We start from the raw sequence: 23,356 nt of genomic DNA on the forward strand, positions 1-23,356 counted from the left end.
GTGAGCAGCCCTTTTCAGGCCCCACGTCCACCCTGGTGCATTCCACCCAGGTCCTTGTGCATGCATGGGCCAGAAGAGAGCTGCAGGGTCTGTGGTCCTTGGTTACTTCTTTATTGCTGTTTGGTTCGAGTATAGAAAATGGAAGCGGCTCTGGAAGAGCCTGTGTACAAGGTAGGAAATATACAAACCCGAAGGAGGAGAGGAGGAGGGAGCTAAAGAGACCGCATTCCAGCCCAGCCCAGCCCAGCCTGGGCTTGGGATGGGGGGGCTGCCCGGGGCGCATGCAATAAATATGGTCCGGGGGCCCCAGGGAAAGGGGAGGAGAGGGGGCACGGCAGAACGGGAGTCTCAGCCCTCAGACTCCAGAACTCCTGCCCTCTGTGGAGGGAAGGGTTGGCCCTGGGGCTAGTGCCACTTGTGCAAAATGAGGAACTTCACATTATCAGTCCCGGGGCTGGCGGGAGCAGGGACGGGGGGCCCTCCGGCCGGCTCAGTCCCCTCCCTGCTCCACAACTCTGCCCCACGCTCCGACCCCAGCGGGGGAGATTCACAGTGAGAATGGGTGTGGTCGCGAGGGCCGGAGGTAGGGCTGGGAGTGCCCCAACAGTAACCCCCTCCCCAAGAGCAGCGCGGAGCCGAGGGAGGGGGCCAACGAACCACAGGAAGAGGCGGGGAGGGGCCGGGGGTCTCCTTTGGTCAAAGCTGATATCAAAAATATAAATCTCCCACCCCTGTCCCGGGGTCTCCTCCCACCCCCACCCCCGCCCCCGCCCAACTCCAACCCCGGGCTAAGGCACAAAGCAGTGAGGCCAGGTGAGGCCGCGGAGAGGTGGGGCCGCTGCTACTATAGCTGTCCGGGCACGATGCACCAGCTCGCGGTCGCCGCCGCTCCCTGGAGCGCGGGCCGGGGCCGCGCGGCGGCGACAGGGCGGGCTGGCGAAGTTCGCTCTAGGTGGGAGAGAAACGGTCGATGGTCCGGCCGTCGGGCCCAGCGGCCAGGTGCGCGCCCTGGCTCAGCACCTCGGCCGCTTTGTCCGGGCTGAGGCCCAGCTCCGCAGTGAACTTGGCCAGCGGGTAGAGGCTCTCGAGCGCCACCTTGGGGTCGTGCAGGAAGTGCGTGGTCTGCGCCAAAAGCTCGGCCGCAGCTGCCTTGTCCTGCTGTTTCAGGCTCAGCTGTTCAGCCGTGAGGCGGGCCACAGCAAAGACGCCCTCGGGGAAGTCGAGCTTGCCCTTGCCATCGGGGCCCGGGACGCCAGGCAGTGCTCCCAGGCTCGCCAGCGCCCCGGCTGCGCCGGCCGCGCCTCCCACGGCATGCATCTTCATATGGCTAATGAGGTTGCGTTGCTGCGCGAACTTGCCGCCGCACACCTGGCACTCGTAGGGCTTCTCGCCCGAGTGGATACGCATGTGCTCGGTGAGGCGGTACTGGCGCGTGAATCGCATGCCGCACGCGTCGCACGCGAAGGGCTTGAGACCCAGGTGGCTGCGCATGTGACGCGTCATGGTCCCGCGTTGCGTGAACTTCTTGCCGCAGATGGTGCACGGATAGGGTCGGGTCAGCCAGTGCGTCTTCTCATGCTGCCGCAGCGTGGCCGGATCCTTGTAACTCTTGTCGCACGACGCGCAGCGGTACGGCCGCAGCAGCTCTCCCAGGCTGCCCGTCGCCCCAGCGCCCTTATCCCCGCCGCCGCCAAAAGGTGGACCGAGGCCGGCAGCCCCAGCGGCCACCTCCGCCGCCTCGGCCCTGCCATACAGCGCCTCTTCCTCCTCCACGTGCGCCTCCACGTGCGCATTCAGCTGCTCAGAGCTGGGAAAGCCCTTGCCACACGGGATACACACGTACAAGTTGTCACCAAAGCTTTCTGGCTCGCCGTAGGCCAGGTGCGGGCATGGGTAGCCCTCGAGGTGGCCTCCAGGCGGGCTGGGGTCCTCGCTGCTCCCCGTCTCCTCACTGCTGCTCTTGTAATCGTCGCCGTCGCCACCCACGCCGGGCCCGTCCAGGCTGCCCGGGTAGCGCGGCGGCGGCGCCAGACCGAGCGGGGGTCCGCCGGGCGAGACAACAGCGTCCCCGCCGCGCTCGTCGCAGCGCTCGCCAGGGGAGCCGCGCTCCCTGCCCAGCTCCTCGCCATAGCTGCCCAAACCCGGCTCGTGCTTCATCCAGCGATAGAGGAGGCTGGGCCCGTCTGGGCGGCCGGGGGCCTCCGGTCCTGGGCTGCCGCCGCCGCCTCGGAACGGGTCCGGAGGCGCTGCGGCCTCCTCCAGCTTCTGGAAGGGCAGCGGCGGCAGCGGCGGCAGAGCAAGCGGCGGCTCCTTGTAGGCGGTGGGGCCGCCGCCGGGAGGGCTTTCTGGGCGCGGGGGCAGCTCACGTTCGCCCGGGGGTCGCTCAGGGGCCGCGGAGCCCGGCGGGCTCTTCTTGGACAGGTCCAGGCCGCAGAGCGGGGAGCAGCGGCGCTCGGGAGCGCAGAGCGCGGCGGCCGGGCCGGGGCCCGAGGCGTACAGCTCGGCGCAGTGCGTGTTCACCGCGGCATCGGGGCCCGACGGCGGTTCGGCGGCGGGCGGCGGCGGAGGCCCCGCCGGGGAGGAATAGCAGGCCTGGATGACGGGTGTGGCGGCGCGCAGGCCCCGGCCCGGCCTGCCGTAGGGCGCGTAGCCGCCGCCGCCGCCGCCGCCGCCCGGCAGGTGGCAATACTTGCCGTGGCGCTTGAGGCGCTTCTTGCACAGGGCCACAAGGTCGGGGATCTGCAGGTAGCTTGCGGCTGCCAGCACGGCGCCCAGGCTCGGTTCGGTCCCCGGTGCCACGGCCGCGGCTGCCGCCGCTTCCACGCCGTCGGCCAGGCGGCCGGTGTAGATGAAGTCCAACACCAGGCGGAACACAGCTGGGCTCACCATGTCATGGTCCAGGTTGAGCAGGTTGTCATGCACCACCAGGGACTTGAGGTAGGCGCTGCTGGCGGCCAGCACGTTCTTGTGTGCGCGGAAGAGGGCGTTCTGCACCACGATGATCACGTCGCACAAGAAGCCCTTGGTGCGCTGGTTGTTGAGCTGCAGTAGCAGCTGCCTCGAGTGGCCGGGCGCCTCCATCGTGTCCAGCATCGTCTGCCCAGCACAATCTCCTGCGGGGACACACACGAGCCAGGTCAGAGCCCCGCGGTGCCCACGCCACCTCTACCCAGCCCTGCTTTTCTCCCTTCCACTTCCCCTTCTCCGCTGAGGAGGGGCATCGAGCACCAAGGCCCAGGTTCGGGCTGAGGATCGGAGAACTCCGGGAGTGGGAGCCTGGGCCGGTGGGCCGGACCAAAAGAGGGCGCGGAAGGAGAGTGGCTGCCAGCCGAGAGGAGGCCAGGCCGCTGCGAGCCACCCCGCGGGGCAGGAGGGCTTCGGTGCTGGTGGCTTCCGAGGAGAAAATTGTTGGGGCGAAGCGACCCTTTCGGAGACAGCTACCAGATTTGAGGAAAATGTCCGCTTCAGGAAAAGTCATTCAGGGCCGAGAAATTTGCCCAAGTAGGGAGCATGGGAGCCGAGTAGGAGGCGCCTCCCGCCTCGGGAGAAGTTGCCCCACTTGAGGGAAGTGATCCGGAGGAGGGAAGCTGGGTGCCCGCCGGGGCGCCGCCCTGGCCGGGGGCTGTCAGGCCCTCAGATGGGCCGGGGCGGCGGCCGTGGAGCGGGCAGCGGAGGCAGCGGCTGCGGTGGCGGGCAGAGCGCGAAGGCCGGGCCCCGGCGCAGGGAGGGCGTTATATCGGGGCAGGAGGCTGAGGCAGGAAGCAGGTGGGGGGGAGGGGGGAGCCAAGCAGCTCCCAGGGGAGGGAGGGGGCAGCGCCCCGGGCGGGCACGGCCCGCAGCCTGCTGCGGCCCTGACCCCGGCCTGCGCCCCACCCGCGTCCCGGCCTCGGCCCCAGGCCTCGGCTCTGCATTCGCAGGCCCAGCGCCTCCCTCCCCAGCTCCCCCCAGCCCCTTCTCCGCGGGAACTCCGCCGCCCCAAACTTGGGGAAAAGTTTCCCAACTTCAGACAGGGCGGGAGGAGCGCGCCAGCCCCAGGCCTTCGGCTCCCCGCTTTTCCTCCAGGCCCCCAATTCCGGCGGCTGCTCTTGGCCGCCGGGCCCGAGCCGAGCCCTGAGCTCCCCTGCCCGCCTGCCCGCCCGCCCCGGTCCCCGCCTGGCCCGCAGGGCCTCGCGGCCCGTTACCTGCGACCGCAGCCCAGCCAGGCTTCCCGACCCACGGCGGTGGCAGCAACTCGCAGGCGCCCCACCCGCGCCACTGCCGGGCTCCGAGCTGTGCCAGGGCAGCGCCCCTGCCAGCCCCGCCTGCCAGCTCCCCTTCCCTTCCCCTCGCCTCTCCAGCCCATGTGCGGGCAGAGCCGGCCCCGGGCCGCTGACCCCGCCGTGAACCCGGCGCGGAGCTGCGGCCCGGCGGTCCTGGGTCCTCTAGGGGTGACACCCGGAGCCCTGAACGCCAGCCGCCAGCAGCGATAGGATGTACTCCGAACAGGCCAGCGCGCGGGAACTGGGCTGTCCCGGGTCCCCTGTCCCGCCCGGTCCCCAGCCCAAGGACCCACCTGGGGGGCATGTCGGAAGCCCCGGGCCCGGCTGCCGGCAGATCCAGGGGGGACGTGGCTGCGCTGCGCTGCGCTCCGCCCGCCGGGCCCCCGGTCGGTCTGTCTTGCCGGTCCGTCCTCCCCGCGTCCTGGTCGCGTCTCAGCCCCGCCGCGCTTTCCGCACACTCTTATCTGGAGCGGCCCGGGCCGGCCGGCGCTGCCGCGGCCATGACGCCACCTGGCGGCCGCTACAGGGCTCTGCCTGCATAAGCCGTGAGCTCCCTATCGCGCACCTGGGCTGGAGACAGTGCGCAGCCCCGCGGAGGACCCGCGCCTACCCGCAGGTTCACCCTCCCAGGCGTGCCCAACTGGAACCGAGACCCCAAGATGAAAACCTCACAAACCCTGGGGTTTTGAGCTGAGAGCGGCTGGTGTACATATTTCTATGTTCCCACCCAACCCCAATTTGGAGGAGCCCTGCCCGCAAGGAGGGGACTCCTGTGACACTAGGTGGTGGAAAGAAGGTTACAGAAATCCTAAGAGAAACGAACGAAGACAAGATCTTAGAGACTGTTAGACATTCCTGGCTGGAACCGTCCACTTTGGAACCCTCACCCCTCCAACGCACCCAACTCAGCCACGTGAATTAGGCATGCACAGCATAAACCCGTTCGCACCCTGATCCTCTCCAGCCATTGACACCCACGGGGCACGAATGTTTTTACACACACACCAGCCCCCTGCCGGGCCCTGAGTCCCTGTTCTCTGGAACACGGACGGACTGAGACTTGGGCCTCGGCGGGTGAACAGGGCAGAGGGGTTACCCAAATAGTCCGCCCTCGACTTGCAGCTATCCGTGAGAACCGCAGGATATTCGCCTGGGAATGGCGGGTCAGTGGCTCTTGGGGGTCCCGCAGGAGCGAACCCCGCCCCCCAGATACTCTGTGTGAGCCATTTTGAGGGTCCCGGCTTGAAGCTCTTCTCCAACCCATGGCCAGAGAGGAACGCGACAGGAGGACCTCTCAAAGTCCTGCACCTGGGACGGAGGCCCGGTTCGTGCGGGTGACTCCCTTCTAGAATGGAAGGGACCCCGCAGTGGCGCGCGGGGCCTCACTCGGCTACTCCGGAAGTGTCCCCGCACGGCCCCAGCGTTGCACCAGGCCTGTGGAGAGCGCCGCGTCTCTGCGGCCCACGCTCCGCCTCCTCTCCGCACCTCCTGACCCCCGCCCACACGCGGGGAAGGGGGGTCCCGGAGAACGCCCTGCGCTTCTGATTGGCCGCGAGAGGCTGGGGCGCAGCGTTACCATAGTAACTGATGAGGTTAGCCCTGATCGCATCTCTCCGAGGCCTTGGAGAGCTTAGCAACCGCGCTGGGCGGCACCACGCGAGCGGGGGCCGCGCTAGCCGCCCCCCGCGCTGTCCTCGGCCGCGGCCCCCACGCCCACGCCCCCGCCAGAAGTAGTGGCTGAGTCACCCAGCGAAGGGCCGCCGGCGCGGCCCCTCGCGTTTCCTGACACACACCAAGGTCTCGGGCGCCCTCCAGAGGCTCCGTGCCCTCCGCAGGCGGCTTCGCAGCCTGGTTCCCGCAGGTCGGCTGCGCGCTGCGTGCGCCCCTCACCCGGTTTCCGCCCGGTGTTGTGGCTCCATCCCGTCCCTGTCCTCCCCTCCGTCTCCCCACGGTGTTGCCACTGGGGGAGTAAGTAGTGCGGTTCCAAGGGTGAAAACAGTGCTCTCCGGAGCTCCCGGCCTCTACCAGGGATTCTGGACGCCTCGGCGGCGAGGGACCGAGGGCTGAGGTGAAAGAGCGGAGTGCCGCAGGGTGTGGCCCGGCTCCTCCAAGAAGTGCTCTTAGAGCTGCACTTGGACGAAGGAGTAGTTGTCCCACGAGGCAGGAAGGCACGCCCCAGAAGAGACCCTCTTGCTGGCAGCAAGCAAGGCTGTAGGAGGCCAGATCCTGACGGGTGTCACGGCCTCTCTGACCCACCTGCTCCTTCATCTTTTCTCCTCTCCTTCGGGCTTAGATCCCAGCCCACAGGGGCCTTGGTGCCGTGCAGTCTGCCCTCTGGGAGCCTCCCCCCGCCTGCTGTGCCCACCATCTTTGTTCTTCAGCCCTCTCCCAGCGCAGCCCAGCTGGACTCACTGCCCCTACCCCCTGCCTTCTGTGTAGGAGGGCCTCATAGCCCTGCGCCGCCTCCTCTGAACTCTACTCTTCCGCCATCTCGGGCCTTTCCCTCCCTCCCCAGCTCCTCCTGGCCTCCACCAGAACCTGTGGCCCCCTCTCCATCCCGGCCCACCCTTTCTCTCTCAACCCTCCCTCTTCCCCCATTTAGAGCCTTCCTCAGTTGCTCCAGCTAGGTTGGCCCAGGTCTGTTCATTTCCCTACTCCCTTTTTGGGCAACTCTGTCGTCCCCCCCCCCCCCCCCCAGGGGCCTTTCCTGCCCTTTCTGGCCTCCAGGAACTCTACTTCCTCCAGCAAGTGCTCACCGTACCTCCACGCCCTGGAAGCCCCTGTCTGCCAACCTTCTGGGCCCTTCATCTCCTTCACTCATCATCACCCTTGTGAGTTCTGCCAAAGCACAGCATTAGGCAAATGGGACTTAAACTCAGCCATTCTTGCCAGGCTCTGGAGCTGGGTGGGCGGGCATGGAGGGCCTGTCCCCTCCCCTTGCTGAGACTGCCCCTTGGGCCTGCTCCCTCCTCTCCAGCCTTCTCCCAGCTCCCCCACAGAGGCCCCTTGCTCTTTTCCCAGAGGCTGGGGCCATGGTGCTCAGCTTCCTTCCCTCTCCAGCTCCTGACGGATGCCTGGGTCCGGGGTGGACCACTCGTCCTGGACCCAGCCTCCTCCACCAAAGCCCCCAAGACCCCTGGGCTCCCAGACTCTTCTTCATGCCGCCCCCCTACACCACAGCTCCAGCTGCGTCCTAAGCCCCTCCGTGAGTCCAGCTTTCGCTCCTGCTTGGAATCCCCCAGGACGCGAGGGTGACGCCACCTCGGCAGCCGTGCGCGGGCCATCCTGTGACATCACAGAGCCGTCGGGTCCCGGAACTGAGGAGTGGGGAAGGGGGCGACCGGATGAGGACCTCGATTCGGTTCGGGTCGCAAAGCTGCGCCCCCAGGCTCCCGAAAGCTCCGGGAGGAACGAGGGCATAAACTCGTGAAACGGACCCGCGTCGCCCTCCGGCCCCAGCACCAGCCTCCCCCGGCCCCCAGCAAGCAGTTCCGGAAAGTTAACCCCTCGCAGGCCAGACAGGGGGCGCGGGCTCCCCCCTCCGGGTGCCGCTTCCGCGCGCCCTCCTCCCTATCCCAACTCGCGGTCGCCTCGGTCCCCACCTCCCGTCTCGCCACTATAAATAGCCCCTCTTCCCGTTTCCTAAATTCCCTGCTGACGTCGGCAGCGCGTCAGTGTGTAGGAGCCGCGGCCGCATGAATGAGCCGCCGCACGAGTACTACGCGCGCCTATAAAAGCGGCCGCGGCGGCCGGGCTGCGGGAGGCGAGCTGGCACCCGCGCGACGCGGCCCGCCAGGTAAGCTGGACTGACGGGCCGACGGGGGACAGATGGACCCACGCGAGGACACGGACGGGAGGGCAAGGAGACCGCGGGTGGCGGGGTGGAGGGCTCTCTCTGGGATGAGGACCGGGCGGGAGGAACGAGGGTCTCCTTGCAGAGGGCGGAGCCGCGCTCCGACTCGGCCTCGCAGGACCACCCCCCACTCCCCGGCGGGCCCGGAGGCGACAGCGGACCCCGCGCAGCACCTGCCCACGCCCGCATGGAGACGCAGCCACTTCCCAGGAGCAGCCGACAGAGGACCGGCCCCAGAGTCCCCGCAGCTTTCCCTGGGGCTTCTGCCTGCGCCATCCTCTCAAAAAAGTGGGGCGAGGGTGCTGGCCCCCCAGGAGGCGCGCCCCCCTCCTGTCTTTCCCTGCAGCGCGGTGACTCAGCCTCGCTGCCCCCTGCTGTCTGAGCCTGGGCGCCGGCGAGAGACTGACGCCCACCTGCTGGCTGAGGGGCCCGCGACTCTTGAGCCAGCCCCCGCCCCTCACCCATCCGGGGCGCCCCTCGCCATCCCGTCGGGCTCGTCCCGCTATGCCCCCGATTTCCCGCCTCTGCGCGCGGAGCGGTCCTCTCTGGACCGGGCGGGGGCGGGGTCTCGGCCGGCTCGCCTGGCCCCTCCCCCACTGTCACCACCCTGCTGCCGGAAGTGCCTCCCCGCAGGGACAGCTTTGACGTCATAGGCATCTGACGTCAGGGGCCGCGTGCCTGTCCGCCAGCGCTGGGGCGGAGAAGAGCGGGAGACGCGGGGCTGGAGCAGCAGCAGCGCCCCCCGCCGCGGGCGACGGGAGCACCCCCGCCCGGGCAGCGCGCCGGCACCTTGGCTCTAGACTGCTTACTGCCCGGGCCGCCCTCAGTAACAGTCTCCAGTCACGGCCACCGACGCCTGGCCCCGCCCCAGGACCGCGGACCCGGCCGCCCGCCGCGCTCCCCGGGGCCCCTCGGACGCCCGGAGCCCGCCGCCCCGCGCCCGCGGCCCTCGCCGCCGCTGTCCGCGGTGCTGATCCAGCGCCGGCGCCGCCACCGCGCCCTGCGTGTCGCCGGTCCCCAGGGGCCGCGAGGGGCGGCCGGACCGCACGCCCGCTCGCACAGCCCCCGCCGTCCCGTGCGCGCCCCCACCGCGCGCGCCGCCCCCGGCTCGCGTGCCCCCGGCCTCGTGCCGCCGCCGCTCGCGTCCCTGACGTCAGCCTGCCCGGAGCCGCCGCGGTGCCGTCAGCGCGTGCGCCACGCCCCCGCGTCTCCAGGGCAACCGTGGCTTTCGATTGTTACTGTGGAAACCGGAGGTAACAGTCTACAGCCATGGTCGCCCCGCAGCACGCCCCCGCGCCGCGCCACCCCGCGCCCTGCCAGCCCGGCGGGGACTGGCCGCAGGAGGAGGCGGCGGCGGCGGGTCGGGATCGCGGGTGCGGGCGCGGGAGGCGGGCGGGGCGGGAACGGGCCCTGCGGGCCTGCCTGCTGCGCAGGGCCTGAGGCGCGGAGGACCGTCTCCCGAGCGTGGGGCCGTCCGCACCTCCCAGCCCAGGTATCACAGACAGCGTCGTCGGGAGGAAGGGCAGCTCTGGGACTTGGGTCTTTTTATCTCCTGGGTGGGCTGGGACCAGGAGGCTTGGAAGAGCGCTGGGCGTCCGGAGGGTGGGGGCGGGAGGGGGAAGAGACAGGAAAGTTTCCCCACATAGGCCGCAACCCCTTCCTTCCAGGAACCCTTAGTTGCGTGGGCAGGTGAAGAGTAAACCTTTGATCCCTTTGCTGATGGAGCCCAGTCTCCCCTGGCTCCCCTCCCGGCTTTCACGCTCTGAGCACAGAGGTTAAGACAGATCCCCAGATCTGTCCCCAGTTCTCAGGAAGTCGGTGGGCTTGTAAAGGCAGGCCCATCCCTAAGAGCTTCGTGTGACCAAATCAGCACCCTCGCCTCAGTCTGCTCATAGGCACTGGGTTCCAATTAGGACAGTTTCTCCTTAAAGGAGGGTGGGGTGAATATCAGGGGTTAAAGTCCTGTCATGCCGATGAAGTGTAAGCAATGATCTCTTTAAAAAACATTGTTGTGTCATCTGCCACCCCCCCACCCCCACCACTAAAGGGCTTATTGTTGGATATCGCATAATGGAATTCCTCAGGAGCAGTGGTGGGAATGGTTAACTAGCTGACGCCCCTATACAATTTTATTTTTCTCTACACTCCCCCCCGCCCCCCTTTTTCTAAATTTACTAGGACAGTTGTTCAGAACTAAGAGACACCTAAATATTCCCCTTTGCCACTCCCCCCGGGCCAGGGGGTCTTCACCAGGTTACAGTGCACTTGCTGGTGGATTCCAGTGGACATTTGTGGGTGGAGCGTGGTGTGTGTAGAAAGGAGTGGTGCTGAGAAGCAGGAGGTCCCAGCTGGTTCCATCAACTTGCTGTCATTTAAGGGACAATGTTTCTGAGCCTTCTGTAAAATGGGATTAACACCTCCTCTGCCTTCTTGACAGGTGTGTTTTGAGGATCAAGTAGGAATGTGTAAGTAAAAATCTTTGAAAACTGCAAAATGTATTTCCAATCTTGAGTATTCTGTTAGGTTAATATGCTTTTGTGGGGATGGGGGTGGAGCTGGGAGGCAATCCCAACTGTGGGTGCTTAAGCAGAAAGAACAGGGGAAGGGGCCCACCTCCCTGAGGAGCCCTGGGATTGGGGCTGTTGAGAAGTCTTGTGGCTAATGGACCCATCTCCTAAAAGCTTCAGGGATCCGAGGTAGAGTGAGGTGAAATGAGGAATGATAGGGATATTCTGAAAGGTAGCCACTAAGTCTTTTTCAGTTTGAACCTTTCTGGAGAAGGTGGCCAGAATGGAAAGAACCAGAGTACTGTACAATGTGAGTTCCTTAGTATCCTGGAAATCCACTCCAGGAATCTGAGTTTTAACAAATAATCCCAATGCAAGTGAGCCATTAAAATTGTGTATGCACCACCCCTTAAGATTCTGTTGTTGGTGGAAGGCATGATGGGAGGTGACATATTCCATTTGTTGGGAACTAGTGGACCACATGATTTCTCTTTCTAGCTTGGACATTTTATGGTGCTCAGGAGCAAATTCTTTGTCATCTGCTTTCTCGGTCCAAGCATGAGAACTTCTGCTCTTCCTAATACTGCACTGCTCTCCACCCCCTTCTAATTTTAAGCCCTGGCTTAAAATTCATTCTCCAATACATCTTCCCTTCTCTCCTTTAATCCTCACAATAATCCCAAGTAGCAGCATCTGGGGAATGCAAGTCATTTCACCTCTTGGGACCTTGCTAAAGGAGGAGCCTGATTGCTGTGAGGGTATGTACGCCCTGAGTTGCTGGTCCAGTGATTATTTCCAGAGAAGCTGGGAATCTGAATTTTTATGTGACATTCCTAAATTTTTAAATGCTGGCAACCAGTTAATCTTCTTTTCTAAAATTCTATGGGCCCAATACAACAGGTGTGTAGAAGTCATTCACTGCATTTCAATCTTCTCCTTTTGTCAGGGAAGGGATCCCTTTGAAGCACCAAGAGCAAGACAAAGGAAGGCTGTAGCAAGGGAGAACTTTCTGCTACAAAGGCCTTAAACCTGGTAAACTGGGTATCTGGGCAGATAATGTCCCTGGCACCTGGGGGAGAGTAACTCCAGCTTTTTATATTGGCCAGCTGCTATCTGTAATCAGGAACCCAGAATCTCAAGTAATTTAAGGAGTATCAGCCTGGTGTCTCAGGATGGACAGGCATATTTGTGCTGTACCCCCTAACACTAATTCCTGCTTGTTATTGTTCTCTGGGGGCACTCATGCCTGAGGGCTAAAGAGGGTCTGTCGGGGGCTTCCGGAACAGGACAAGGCAGGGGAACCATCCTGCAAGTGAGGGTAGAAAACAGAGAGGCGAGTGTTTGTGTGTGCACCACAGTGCCTAGGAAGTAACTGTACTCCCTGAGGTAAACCAGCTCCTACTCCTTGGCTGTGGTCACTACAGAATATCATCAATCTCAGAAACTCTGCAGATGGGGTCAGGCTGAGAAGCAGTTTATTTTGTGCTCTTTGGCCTCTGTCCAAGGTCTGGGATGGCCCCACCCTTCAGTTATAGTTCAGAGGGGATAGGGCAGTTATCAAGAAAGCAGGAAACACAAGAAGCCATGGTTTGAAGGAAGGTCAGCACACAACTCTCAGGGATCAGGCTAAAGGAAGTCTAATATCAGTGAGGCCCAGGAAAAGCCTGCCTGGTCCTCTCTTCCCAAACTTCTCAGACAAAAATTCTTCCCTGATTCAGCCACCAAGGCCTCCTTTCCTTGAGTTTGTGTCTTAAGACCTCCACCAAACATGTGTATGTGCACACTTATATGAGCTCACCCTGAGGGTACTCAGCTGGAAACATTTCCCCGCCTGGTGCTGTCAACCAGGCTGAGTGGATGACCAGGAATCCAAGATTTCGCTTATAAAATGGGTTCTTCTGTGCATACCAGGAAAAAGACACTCCAAGTCCAAATCACCACTTTATTGTGTGGCAGTCAACGTGGTAACAGCCAGCTCCTGTGTTTCCCAGGTCACCCTCCTCTCATCCAGGGCTCCAGTGGTCTTTTTCCATGTTTGAGTATCAGAGCTCAAAGTGTCCGTTAAAGCCTCAAGCTTTTTTCTCTAGTGCAGAGCAGGACTCACATAATTTGAGCCCTGGGACTTGCCACCTGTCATTTAATTGATCGTGGTGGGGGGCTCTAACAGCAGTGGGAGTCCCAGGGGAAAAGGAGGGCAAGGATTGTCACACTGAGGCTGCCCCAAGGCCATGTGTCCCCAAAAAGGTTGGGAGGGGTGGAAGCAGGACAGAGACATTTGTTGATCTTTCAATCTGCAAACTGATCCAAGAACTTGAGGTAGGCCTGGCGCTGGGGCGCAGCAGCTGGAATGAAGTGACCACCAGGGTGAGTGAGAGTGATGGCTTCAGGGAACTGGCTAGCCAGCTGCATACTCTCCTTAGCGGGGATGACCCGGTCAGTGTCCCCAAAAACATGGAGTGAAGGCAGTGACAAGGGGCCCTGCAGAATGGGCTCCTTGAGTCCAAGACCTCGCGGAGGGAAACCAGATACCAGGATGATAAACCGAGGCAAGGGGAAGCGGGGGTCTCCCTCTTGGCTCAGGGCACACAAAACGGCTGCTAAGGCAGCCCCCTGGCTGAAACCCAGGAGCCCATCAAAAGGCCCGAGCTTGTTCAGCGCGTGTGCCACTGAGCCCAAGGCTTCCTCCAGACCCCTGCACACTGTGGGCTCTTCCAGGGCAGAGAAAATGGGCTCCTCTTGCTCTGTGAACCACCAGCCTCGAAGCTGCTCCTCCGGAGGACAGGGCCCTACAACGATATGGGGAGCCGACGGGGTTAGGGACAGGGGAATTAAGAGAAGGAGGGTGCGGAAACTTACAAAAGAGAAAATGAGGAAGAAAGGTAGCTGAGGGGAAAGAGAACGCCTAGGGAAAATGAGGGGAGGGGATGGACTGGCGCATCAACTGGGGGACAGGGGCAGAGAGATCAGGGTGGAAGCCTGGGAAGGCAAAATTGGGGTTTTAGCGAGAGGGGATGGGATAGATGAAGGGTGTGGGAAGGAGGAGGAATGAGAGAAGGATATAGGATGGCGGTATGCTGAGGGGTGCTGAAGAGACAGGGCAAGATGGAGAAGATAAGTGCATTTCCGGGGCAAGGCTCGGCTCACCGGAGGAGTCTGAGCCGGCGCCCTCGGGGACCGGGTGCGGGCCGCTGAGGCACACGAGCTCGGCGCGGCCCCGCAGCGCCTTCCTCAAAGCTCCAGTCTTCTCGCGGAAACCCCGCTCACTCTGTCGGAAGCCCGCCAAGCACAGCACGCGCAGAGGCCGCCGCGCCGCCATAACGCAGAGCAGCGAGCCAAAGAGACAGCGGAAACGGCCTTTCCCCGAGCGGAAGCACGCTGGCAGGGCGGAGCCAAACGCCGGCTCCGCCCTGAAGGCGGGCTGCGGAGCGCGCGAGCGTTGCCACGACAACGCGGCGGGGCGGGGCGCGGCCGGAGCAGGGGCGGATACCTGGGGTCCCGCGGCGTCTCAAGGCGCCACTTTGTTCTCTCCGCAGCTGCAACCCTCGCAACCAGCGGCTGGAGAGGGGCGCGCGGGCCTCTCCTGCACCTGAGGACGCAGACTTTGGTCAGGGTCTGGCTTCTGCGACGTCCTCTACCCCTCCCGTGCATTTCCCGTTGCGGCCGCAAGGCGGCGGCCTCGGCTCATGCCGGCCAGGGATGGGGCCAGTGCCAGGGCCCCGCCTAGGGGCGGCCTCTCCTCCGCGGAGTCCCCGCCCACCTTCCTGGGCGCTGGCCGGGCGCGCCCGTGGTTCACCGTCCACGGCCCCAAGGAGCTGCCGGCGTAGAAGTCCATGGGATAGGGCTCCTGCCAGGAAACGTCCCTCAGGGCCACGGCCGCCTAGGGGACAAGAAGCAGACAATTTTGCTAATATTTGCCAAATTACAAAAAGGAAACACGAGGCTCAGAGGCTGGGATTCAAAGTGGCCTGACTTCAGACCCTATGACCTTAAACAAGTGCCACCCCCCCACACTCCACTCCTCATCCCTCTCTCGACAGAACCTGGTGCAAAACCCCTTCTCACCCAGGGATTTTTCAAAACTGGGTGTTACCTCATAAGGTGTCAGTAGTGGCTTGGGGAAGGCTGTGCCCCAATCAATGGAGAGGCGTGGACATGCCACCTGCACCCACCTGTGAAGGGAAGACAGGTCAGATGCTAGATGGGGGTCTCCTAGATGGGGGCTTCCTCCTCTCCTGGACAGGGGGACATGTGGAAGAACTTGACTGTATCCCCCAACACACGCAATGAATGCTTAGCATTAATTCTAAAGACTGTCACCTACTGCTGTTCAGAATCATCACACTATATTGTGACCAATTTTGTCCTGTTCCCCCCACTGTAAGTTCTCTGAGGGCAGGGCCTTGGCAGCTCCGAAGCAGTGGTATCCTCATAACCAAATTTAGTGCTCAAATTCATTTCACACGGCACAGCTGTGATGCTGCTACTGCTTCTGAGCCCCAAAGCCTGACAAAGCAGGCATGACCCATAGCAAAGGGCAGCTCTTTGAAATTCCATGACCCTGAAAGCAAGTCAAGCTTCTAAGCTTCTTCACCTAGGGTCATATCTAGGTAGGTAAGGCCAGGAAACTTACACATCCACCTCAGGAAGTAAGCTAAGCTTGCTGGGGAAGATCTCAGAGAGCAGTAACCTCACAAAGGGAAGTCCCAGGGTTCGGAGCCGAGATTCCAGGTGCTGCTGGGAGAGGGGGGCAGAGCTGGGGTCACCGTGATCAGGCAGGCAAAGCTGAATCCCCTTGGCTTACTGGTTTTCCCAGCTGTGTTTTCAATCAGTCCCCTCTAGAGGCCATCTAGAGCCCTCTGACCTCCAGGATCTTGGGGCTACCTTGGCGGCCCAAGGTGCCCAGGATAAGGCCCCAGGATTGAGCTGAGCGGGCAGCAGCTATGGCTTCTTGGCGGGCAGCCTGCATGCGCTGGTGATCATAGTGCTCTCTGGACAGGACTTTGCTGTACGGGTCATACCTGGAAAAGCAACAGTTGTCAGGGTCACTGACAGCCATTCATGGGATTCCTACTGTCTTCGCAGCCCCCTAATTCAGCCCCTTGGGCTCCTGAGCATTCAGGGCTTATTACCCCCGATTCTGCCCCTGTAGGTAACCTGGGAACAAAAAGCAGAACAGAAATTACCATAGGGAAGATCTATCCTACAGCTGGAGAAGGCAAGAGGGTGGAGAGTCTTACAGTCTCAGGGGATGGTGGGCGGCTTGGTAGCAGCAGCCTTGGATCTTGGTTCAGATCCAGGGACCAACGGCCTGAGACTCTCAGGGCCAGGCACTGAGGTTTCAGCCAATTAAAGCACCAGCGGTAGGGAACCCCACCCCCTCCCAGCTGGGGAGCCTCGCCTCGCCCATACCGGTACGCGGGGACAGTGGGGTTGGCAATCATGACAGACTCCAGGTGGAAGCGGCCATCTCCGAGATACCTGCAGGGTAGAAAGGAGGCTCTAAGTGTGGGGTGGGGCACCCATGGGCACGGAGGCCCACAGGCCTGAGTTCCAGGCTGGCTGTGCTGCTGACGACATGCAGGACCCAGGACAAGTCATCGTTTCACTTCTAGGGCCTTAGTTTTCTCACATGTAGAAGAAAACGTTCAACTGGATGACCAGAAGTTCCCTCTAGTTAAGCAGAACCTAAAAACGGCCCTACTCTGACCTTCCAGGGAAGAGTAAAGGGGAGCTAGTGCCATAGTAAGGTTGCTAGGACTCTAGAGATCCTAATTTGGAGGTGGAGGCCAGATTCTCCTTGACTGAGCACTACACAGATGTTGGAACAATGTTCAGGGGGTCATTGTGTTGTAGATAAGCTTTCAGGGTATGCGCTGCCCACGCTAGCTCTTGGGTCTACAACAGCTGCTGTTTACTGGACTTGGTGTACCAGGCCTGGGCTAAGTACCCAACGTGTACGACCTCACTATCAAGGAATCCTCCCAGATACCTGTACTTAATCGCATTTTACAAAAGATATCATACAACTAAGGTTCAGGGATGTTAAGAAACTTGCCCAGGGGAGTGGATGTGGCTCAGGTAGTTGGGTACCTGCTTCCCACACGGGAGATCCCGGGTTCAGTCCCTGATACCTCCTTAAAAAACTAAACAAAAAAGCAAACAAACGAAAAAGCCAACTCAGGGGAGTCGAGGTGCTTCAGTGGTTGAGTGCCGGCTTCCTACATAAGAGGTCCCGGGTTCAATCCCCATCCCTGGTACCTCAAAAAACAAAACAAAACAAAGCAAAAACAAAAAAACAACTTACCCAAAGTTACACAGCTATTAAGCAGTGTATATGGAACTCTGGTCTGTCTTCAGGTGTAATTGCCATGCTGCACCAAGCAGGCCTGCGTGATGCTGTCCCGAGCAGTCCCTCCAGGCCCAGGGACCTAATCTGAGGTGGCGGCTCCCTCCCCCGCCTTGGAGACCATGCCTCATTTTGGTGAACATCCAGCCCTCTGGGTTTCCTGCCCCCCCAACACACACACGGAAGCCCCCAAGGCTAGACATCTTCAAGCTCAGAATTCGGCTGGCATAGGGGAACGCCCCTCGAGAAAACAAAGACTGCCAGGTCTGGGCTGCAGAAGGCCCCAGTATGGGTCCACCTAGGAGCAGGCTGTCCCCTGGGGGGTGCACGTCTATAGCCCCAAAGGTGGGCTGAGTCAGAGAGTGCCCCTCCCTTTCTTCCTGCCATTATCTGGAACAGGGCTCCCCTCCCCATACCCAGCCAGGGGAGCTGTGGGCTCTGAGGCTGGCTGCATTCACACAACATTAAGCATTTCCATTACCTAAAATAATTAGGCAGCAGGAGACACGCTGCTCCTGCTTGTTAGCTGTCCGGATGCTAAATTAATGGGGCTGCAGCCTGGGCGTGCCCATCCATCTTTTCCAATTATATCCCCCCATCTTGAGCCCACCCCACCCCCTCAGCAGGCCTTCAGATTCCTGCCCCCGCCCTGTGCACGGTCTCAGGACTGTGGACAGAGCCCTGCACAGGGATTCAGGAAACCTAAATTCGAATCCCAATTTGGTCCCTAACTTGCAGTGTGGCCTTAGACAAATGGTTAAAGAGCTTTAGACTCAGTTCCCTTGCCTGTACGGTGACCCTTAGGCCCCCTCCCAGGGTCCACTTTTCATGCCTCTATAACCGTTTCTAACTTACACAACAGCCTCCACCTCTTCAGGCAGTCGGGGGGATGTGCAGCCCAGAATCTCCCCAGGGGACAGGGGCTTGCACTGTGGGACGCTCACACGATATTCAGCTTTCAGCTCCTGGGCAGCTGCCTATAGGGATAATGGGGGGAGGGAAGCAGGTGGCCAGGGAAGGAAGGTCAGGGCCAGAGGAGCAGCCTGGGGCACCCGGGGCGGGGTTCAGGAGCCACTGCCCCAAGGGATGCTGGGGAGCCTCATGGTCACTTACCTGCAAGGTTGACACAAACTGAATGGTGCTGACAAGGGCCAGGGCACTGGCTGGGGGAAAGGTGAGGCGGACGGAGTCCAGCAGGTGGGTGGTGTCTATCCGGATGTCCACAAAGACGTACAGCACCCCGAAGTCTTGGGTCAAGGTGTCCATGGGAACTGAGAGGACAGAAGAGTTCAGGAGACTCTGTTTCTGAAGGCAAGGGATACAGAGACCCTGGTTTCATCCATTGTGACCATCCTAACCTGGGAGTGGAAGGACGGAGGAGAAGGGGGAGGTCAAAGGTCCCTAGAAGCTCCTCCTTAGTCAAGCTTCCCTGACACTCGGCCTGGGGACCCAGCCTGCTCTACCACCACCAGCCTTTCAAACACCCGCATCTGGGACAGCAGCAGTTTTCAAGGCAACCAAATCCAAAGGAAAGATCCGCCTGAGGAGCAGGTGGGTCCGGGCCTCCCCAGAACCAGGAGGGACCTTGTGCCTGCAAACTGGACAGGAAGCCACTGCGACGGAGAAGGCTAGCGTGCAGCCCTGCCTCCCCGCCAGCCCTGCCAAGGCCCGGCGACCCTGGCCCGTCGTACCCAGGCAGCTGTGGCCATAGTGCACCAGGAAGTCTGCCCCCAGGGCCCTCGCAGTAAAGTCATCCACGCAGCAAGCGCCGTAGGTCACATCACCCATCACCATCACTTCGGCCTCTGTGAATCTGAGGGTGGGGGTGGGGGAGGGACAGTGGGACAGGGACCCAAGGAATGAGGCGGGAGACAGACCTAAAGCAGTAGAGGGCTCTCAGGGCCCGGCTCCACTCTTCCTACCTCTCACAATTCCTTGGGTTGGCAGCTGCCACTTCTGCCAGCAAAGAGTGGGAGGGGTACAGCTGCCACCTCCCTCAGCTCTGGCAGCAGCTCCTGGAACTGTTACTGCATGAGGATGGTCTCTAGAGCACCCTGAGTCCTCTGCCAGCCTCAGCCTGCAGGAGGGTCCCCAGCCCTCAGCCCGGCACACCCAGGACCAACCACAGACCACCAGGGCCCGCCTGATGCCCTGACCCGTCCAGGGCCTGCACAGGCACCCGCTCTCCCATCTAGCACTGCGGTTTGTGTGGGCGTGTGGATCTGCGCAGCCTGCCCGCTCCCCGGGCCCCCTGCTACCTCCCCATCCTTAGGCAGGGCCCCCGGTGCCCAGGGCAGGGACCCATGCACAGCTCCCCCCCAGCACATGGCACCACCTACCCATCTCGTGCATCAGGAAGAGTGGATCCACGGCCAGGCCTGAATCACTGGGCCCGGGGTGGGGGTTGGGGAAGACCCCGGCGCCTCTGCCTCACCACAGGCTTGGAACAGGGGAACCAGGCTTTCCCCAGAACAGATCCACCCCTGGAGCATGGGCCCTGGCTCAATGACTGGGGTTGCCCCATTCCTCCCCTAGGGCTGTGATGGGGGAAGATGAGCTGCTGCCCCTCCTCCAGCCCCTACCCCCTCCTCCACCCCTTTCCCCAAATCAGGCTGTGCACAGAAGCAGATTATTCAGCTCCTTAGAATGCAGCCCAGGCGTCTGAGTCAGCCGGAGCACTTAATTTTTTATAGATTAAAATGTATGCAAATTGGCTCGAGCCCCAGAGAGCATCCCCAAGGGGCAAGAGGGTGGGAACAAAGAGTGAATCTGTGGCAGCGGGATGGGGGTGCAGGGTCGGGGGAGGGCAGCAGCAGGGAAGTGGGAGGTTCCCATCGCAAGATGACCTCCCTTTTTTCCTTCCCCCTCCCTGTTCCCTCGCTGGTTCCAGATGGCTGAGCACTCACTGGCCCCCTCCCCCAAGGATGGCTCATTGTATTGAAGAAATTTTAAATTAGGGGGGTGGAGAGAGGAACTGAGTATCTTCTCCTAGGCACTCCTCTCCCCCTGCCAACCCATCCTTGTCCTGCTCCCAAAAATATGCCAAAGAAAAAGGTGCCCCCAGCCAGACCCTGCACTGACCACTCCAGGGTGAGCAATGAGGATTCTTGGGTTCACCCCCAGGCCCCAGCTTTGCTCTGGGCCCAGTACTGACGATCCTGGAATTGGCCTCTTCCTCTCTCCCAATGTTTTTGATGGAAGGGTGCTTTACACAGACAAGTAGGGATGTCCTCAGAGCTAGGAGTTTTGTTTTGGGCTTTTCCCTGTGTGTGTATGTGTAAAGGGGGAGGGGGAGGCAGAGGTCCAGAAGGAAGAAAGGATGCCAACCTAGCAGAGCTCTGATGGGCATGGGGAAGGCCCTGACCTAGCCTCTTCTCCAGGGCCCCAGGCCTGGCTGGCAACTGCCTCACCTTTCTAAGATGTCCACAATAGTGCAGGCGAAGAGCAGGAGGCCTTCGGGCATTTGCAAAGCCACTGCAAGACAGAGCAAAGATGTGAGAAGCAGAGGCCTGGGAGGAAGCCGGGATGGGCACGCTGCCCCCTGGCCAGGCCAGGCAACCTCCCCACCCCAGCTCCAAGCGACGGGGCTCACCCTTCTTGGCCTGAGCCTGCTGGATCCTCCAGATGGTCTTGGGGATCTCAAAGTTGTAGTTGGAAGGCAGGACCTGGATGGCTGCGCGCAGCTGGGTGTTGTTTAGGATCTCAGGGGGGATCTGATTGGCCAAGCGGCCCCGAGGGGCTCGACCTAGAATGAATGTGAGGCCTGAGTTGGTGCGTGGCTTAGACCCTAGCCAGACGTGGGTAAGCTTCTTCCCCACTGAGGTCATCCTGAAGCTAGAAACAACCCATTAGGCAAGAAGGACATCTGCATAATTAATTCCCATGATGTACGATTATTCGGAATCAAAGAATTGAGCCCAGGAATGCAATATGGTTCACCCCTTAGCTCAGGAGAGTAGAGGTGACACCAGGGAACTGAACCAAGGAGCAAAGAGGAGTCTAAGGGTCTGCTGCTTGACAAAGAATCCTGTGGAAATCCCAGAGTTTAGCCCACCCAACCAGTCTGGGAAAATGTCACCTCTCTCCCACCCTGAGGAGACCTTGGAATTTTGAGGTCTATAAGTCTATAGACATCTATAGGCAAACTGCTATGAGCACTTGTTTTAAAAGCTGCCCTCCTTACTTCAAGTCCCATTGACCATGCCCACACCCATTAATTCCTGTACTCTTTCCCCTACTCACTTAAAAGGTAAATAAACACCATACATTTAAGTGAGTTAACTAGTTCCCTAGACCCCTGCCCGCTCCTCCCCTCCCCAGGACTGCTGGAATGAACACGCTCATCAGGACTGTGGGCATACGGGTGAGGACAGAAAAGTGACCTTACCCTTCAGCGGCTGGCAGTCTAGTGGGGGTAAAGACAGGTATACAAATCACTGCAATCCTCTGATTAAAGGAGAAAACCTTGTAGTGCTTTAGCAGCCCTTAATCTGTTATTAGCCTCTTCTAGTCATCTCTTTAGGAACAGTTTGTGAACATGACAAGGCAAGAAATTGATTTATTCAACGAATATTCACTGAACCAGTCCTATATGCCGGAACCTCTGCTAGGGCCCCTCACTCTGCTAGGAGAGATCCTACCAGACCTGAGTCTTCATCCACTGTGTGTTAGAGGGTGAGGGTGGTGAAGGGCTAGCATGGCAGGCTGGGAGCCTGAAACCAGATTCGATGCCACCACTGCTAAGATTTTTGTCCAGTTATTTCAAAGGCTATGGGACAACCAGTCCCGCCTCTGTGGGGGCCCTCACAGAATCTCCGTCTGACAGGCCCCTTGTGGCTGGTGGGCTGCAGAGGCTACTAACTTTAGCAGCTCAAGTCCCACGGGCCAGTAGGCCCAGTGGGCCTGGGGAGTGGTACCTCCTCCTTTATCACGTGGCTGTGATCTTCTGTTTACTTCTGTATTCCCGGGTGGACTACCAGAACCCTGAGGGCAGGTGCCCTGTTCTAGTTCCTGAACCATACTCAGGCCTGCATTCACTGAACGTTCAGTAAATGCCTGGTGAAAGAAGCAATGTGCTTCTTCCCTGAAAACATTCCCTGAGGGCCCACTCGTGGAGTGACCGCTGCAACCCGCCCCGCTCCTTCTCTCCCCTTCGGGTAGATCGGCCGAGGCAGGGAGGCAGAGTTTCCAGATCGAGGACTACGTACGAGCTCCGGGAGGAGTTGCTCCCTATTGCGCCCTAAAACTGCAAAAGAAACACCAGTCACCCTGGGCTCCGGGAACAGCAGCCCGGAATGAGTGACAGCGAGGACTTCCGGGTCTGGCGAGGGAAGGGCCGCCGCCTTTAAAGGGGGCAAGTCCTGCCCTTGTCTTGAGGGCTCTACCCCGAGATGCGAAGTCCGGAGGCTGCAGCGCTGTAGCACCCACCTCTGCCAGGGCCGCTTCGGCCGGCGGCCTCCGCCGCCTCCGACACAACCAGCGCCGCCATCACGCCTGCCCACGTGGCGACCAAAAAGACCGTACTAGAAGAACGCGGAGAGCGCAGGCATGGCAGTAGATAGCCGATCGGTTAGAGAGAGGCGGGGACTCACTGGGCGGGGACTAAGAAGGAGAAGACAGGGGCGGGGCGGGGCTCTAGGGGGCCCGGAAGGTCGCGACTCTCGGGAGGCCCCTTGTGGTTGCGGATCACCACTGTTGTGTTTTTCTGGCGACCCCTTGCCCTCTCCCTCCTCCCTCGCCCGGCCCGGACCTGGCACTCTCCGAGCAGAGCTCACCTTCTTGCCAACTCTCTGCCAGAGTCCCGCGGGTCGGGTCCTGTGAAGGGGGACATCCGCCAAGTTTTCCTTCAGCTTCCCTGCCTCTTTCCTTCCCTGGTTAGCAGTGACGGGTCCGCAGGACACAGTGTGGGTGGGGCGACCTTCCCTACCTCAGAGGACCCCACCTCCTGGACAAGATGAATCAGCGCCCACCAGCCGAACCCCAAGTTGAGAGTCTTAATGAGGATTCCCAGAGCGCCAGGATACCTTTGTCACCTTTAGTACCCACCGTGTGGATGGTTCACGTGCGAGAAACTGCTGCGCAGGGGAAGTCACCGAATTTGGGGGTGCTTTTCCCGAAGGGGGACAGTCTGAAGATCCGATCGCCTAAAGCTTCTGGCTCCCGGCCAATGTGTGCTCTGCCGAGGCTTCTCCTCAGCCTAGATAGCCTTTCTCCTCATCAACCACCCCAGCTCCGGGGACCCCAGAGAGAAGGCAGAGCAGTCAGGGAGACAGCCTTGACCTTTGAAAGCACAAAGCACCTGCAGGGCTGGCCCCTAGCAAGGTCTGCTCCGTAGAGCAATGGTCCTCCAGGGCCGTTTGCCCACCCAGCCCCTTGGCACTATCCTCTGTCT

At 61.1% G+C, this 23,356-nt stretch overlaps 3 protein-coding genes across 4 annotated transcripts; all 3 read right to left on the reverse strand.

Moving 5' to 3' along the window:
* Positions 1 to 90: 90 nt before the first annotated feature.
* Positions 91 to 4,688, reverse strand: HIC1 (HIC ZBTB transcriptional repressor 1). Its single transcript, XM_023586169.3, has 2 exons — positions 4,553 to 4,688; positions 91 to 3,113 (listed from the first exon to the last, which is right to left on the reverse strand). Exon 2 carries the CDS (start codon positions 3,091 to 3,093, stop codon positions 949 to 951), a length of 2,145 nt encoding a protein of 714 aa, XP_023441937.2. The 5' UTR covers positions 3,094 to 3,113; positions 4,553 to 4,688; the 3' UTR covers positions 91 to 948.
* Positions 4,689 to 12,905: 8,217 nt separating this feature from the next.
* OVCA2 (OVCA2 serine hydrolase domain containing) lies at positions 12,906 to 13,935 on the reverse strand. Its single transcript, XM_058284980.1, has 2 exons — positions 13,764 to 13,935; positions 12,906 to 13,405 (listed from the first exon to the last, which is right to left on the reverse strand). The coding sequence occupies exons 1-2, from the start codon at positions 13,933 to 13,935 to the stop codon at positions 12,906 to 12,908; spliced, it is 672 nt and encodes a 223-aa protein (XP_058140963.1).
* Positions 13,277 to 22,503, reverse strand: DPH1 (diphthamide biosynthesis 1). Of its 2 annotated transcripts, none has more exons than XM_058283081.2 (13): positions 22,393 to 22,503; positions 20,558 to 20,710; positions 20,376 to 20,439; positions 18,657 to 18,778; positions 18,079 to 18,236; positions 17,821 to 17,942; positions 16,029 to 16,097; positions 15,481 to 15,637; positions 15,250 to 15,350; positions 14,710 to 14,788; positions 14,377 to 14,496; positions 14,107 to 14,205; positions 13,277 to 13,405 (listed from the first exon to the last, which is right to left on the reverse strand). In XM_058283081.2, exons 1-12 carry the CDS (start codon positions 22,451 to 22,453, stop codon positions 14,125 to 14,127), a joined length of 1,287 nt encoding a protein of 428 aa, XP_058139064.1. In that variant the 5' UTR covers positions 22,454 to 22,503; the 3' UTR covers positions 13,277 to 13,405; positions 14,107 to 14,124. The 2 variants fall into 2 exon arrangements, with proteins under 2 accessions (XP_058139064.1, XP_058139063.1); XM_058283080.2 differs by having other exon boundaries at positions 15,250 to 15,353.
* Between the last annotated feature and the right edge of the window lie 853 nt (positions 22,504 to 23,356).

This window comes from Dasypus novemcinctus, chromosome 21, assembly GCF_030445035.2.
Source record: "Dasypus novemcinctus isolate mDasNov1 chromosome 21, mDasNov1.1.hap2, whole genome shotgun sequence".
NCBI lineage: Eukaryota > Metazoa > Chordata > Mammalia > Cingulata > Dasypodidae > Dasypus > Dasypus novemcinctus.

Bases quoted from the DNA above. Each gene is read 5' to 3' on its own strand.
- DPH1 (XM_058283080.2), bottom strand. From the start codon at position 22,453: ATGGCGGCGCTGGTTGTGTCGGAGGCGGCGGAGGCCGCCGGCCGAAGC. The intron at 15,638-16,028 runs GTATGGGCGAGG...TTGCTTTTCCAG, and splicing joins CCCACTGTCCCCGCGTACCG to GTATGACCCGTACAGCAAAG. The intron at 14,206-14,376 runs GTGGGCGGGGAC...CTGCGTCCTCAG, and splicing joins CCCGGCCAGCGCCCAGGAAG to GTGCAGGAGAGGCCCGCGCG.
- OVCA2 (XM_058284980.1), bottom strand. From the start codon at position 13,935: ATGGCGGCGCGGCGGCCTCTGCGCGTGCTGTGCTTGGCGGGCTTCCGA. The intron at 13,406-13,763 runs GTGAGCCGAGCC...ATATCGTTGTAG, and splicing joins CGCCGGCTCAGACTCCTCCG to GGCCCTGTCCTCCGGAGGAG.
- HIC1 (XM_023586169.3), bottom strand. From the start codon at position 3,093: ATGCTGGACACGATGGAGGCGCCCGGCCACTCGAGGCAGCTGCTACTG.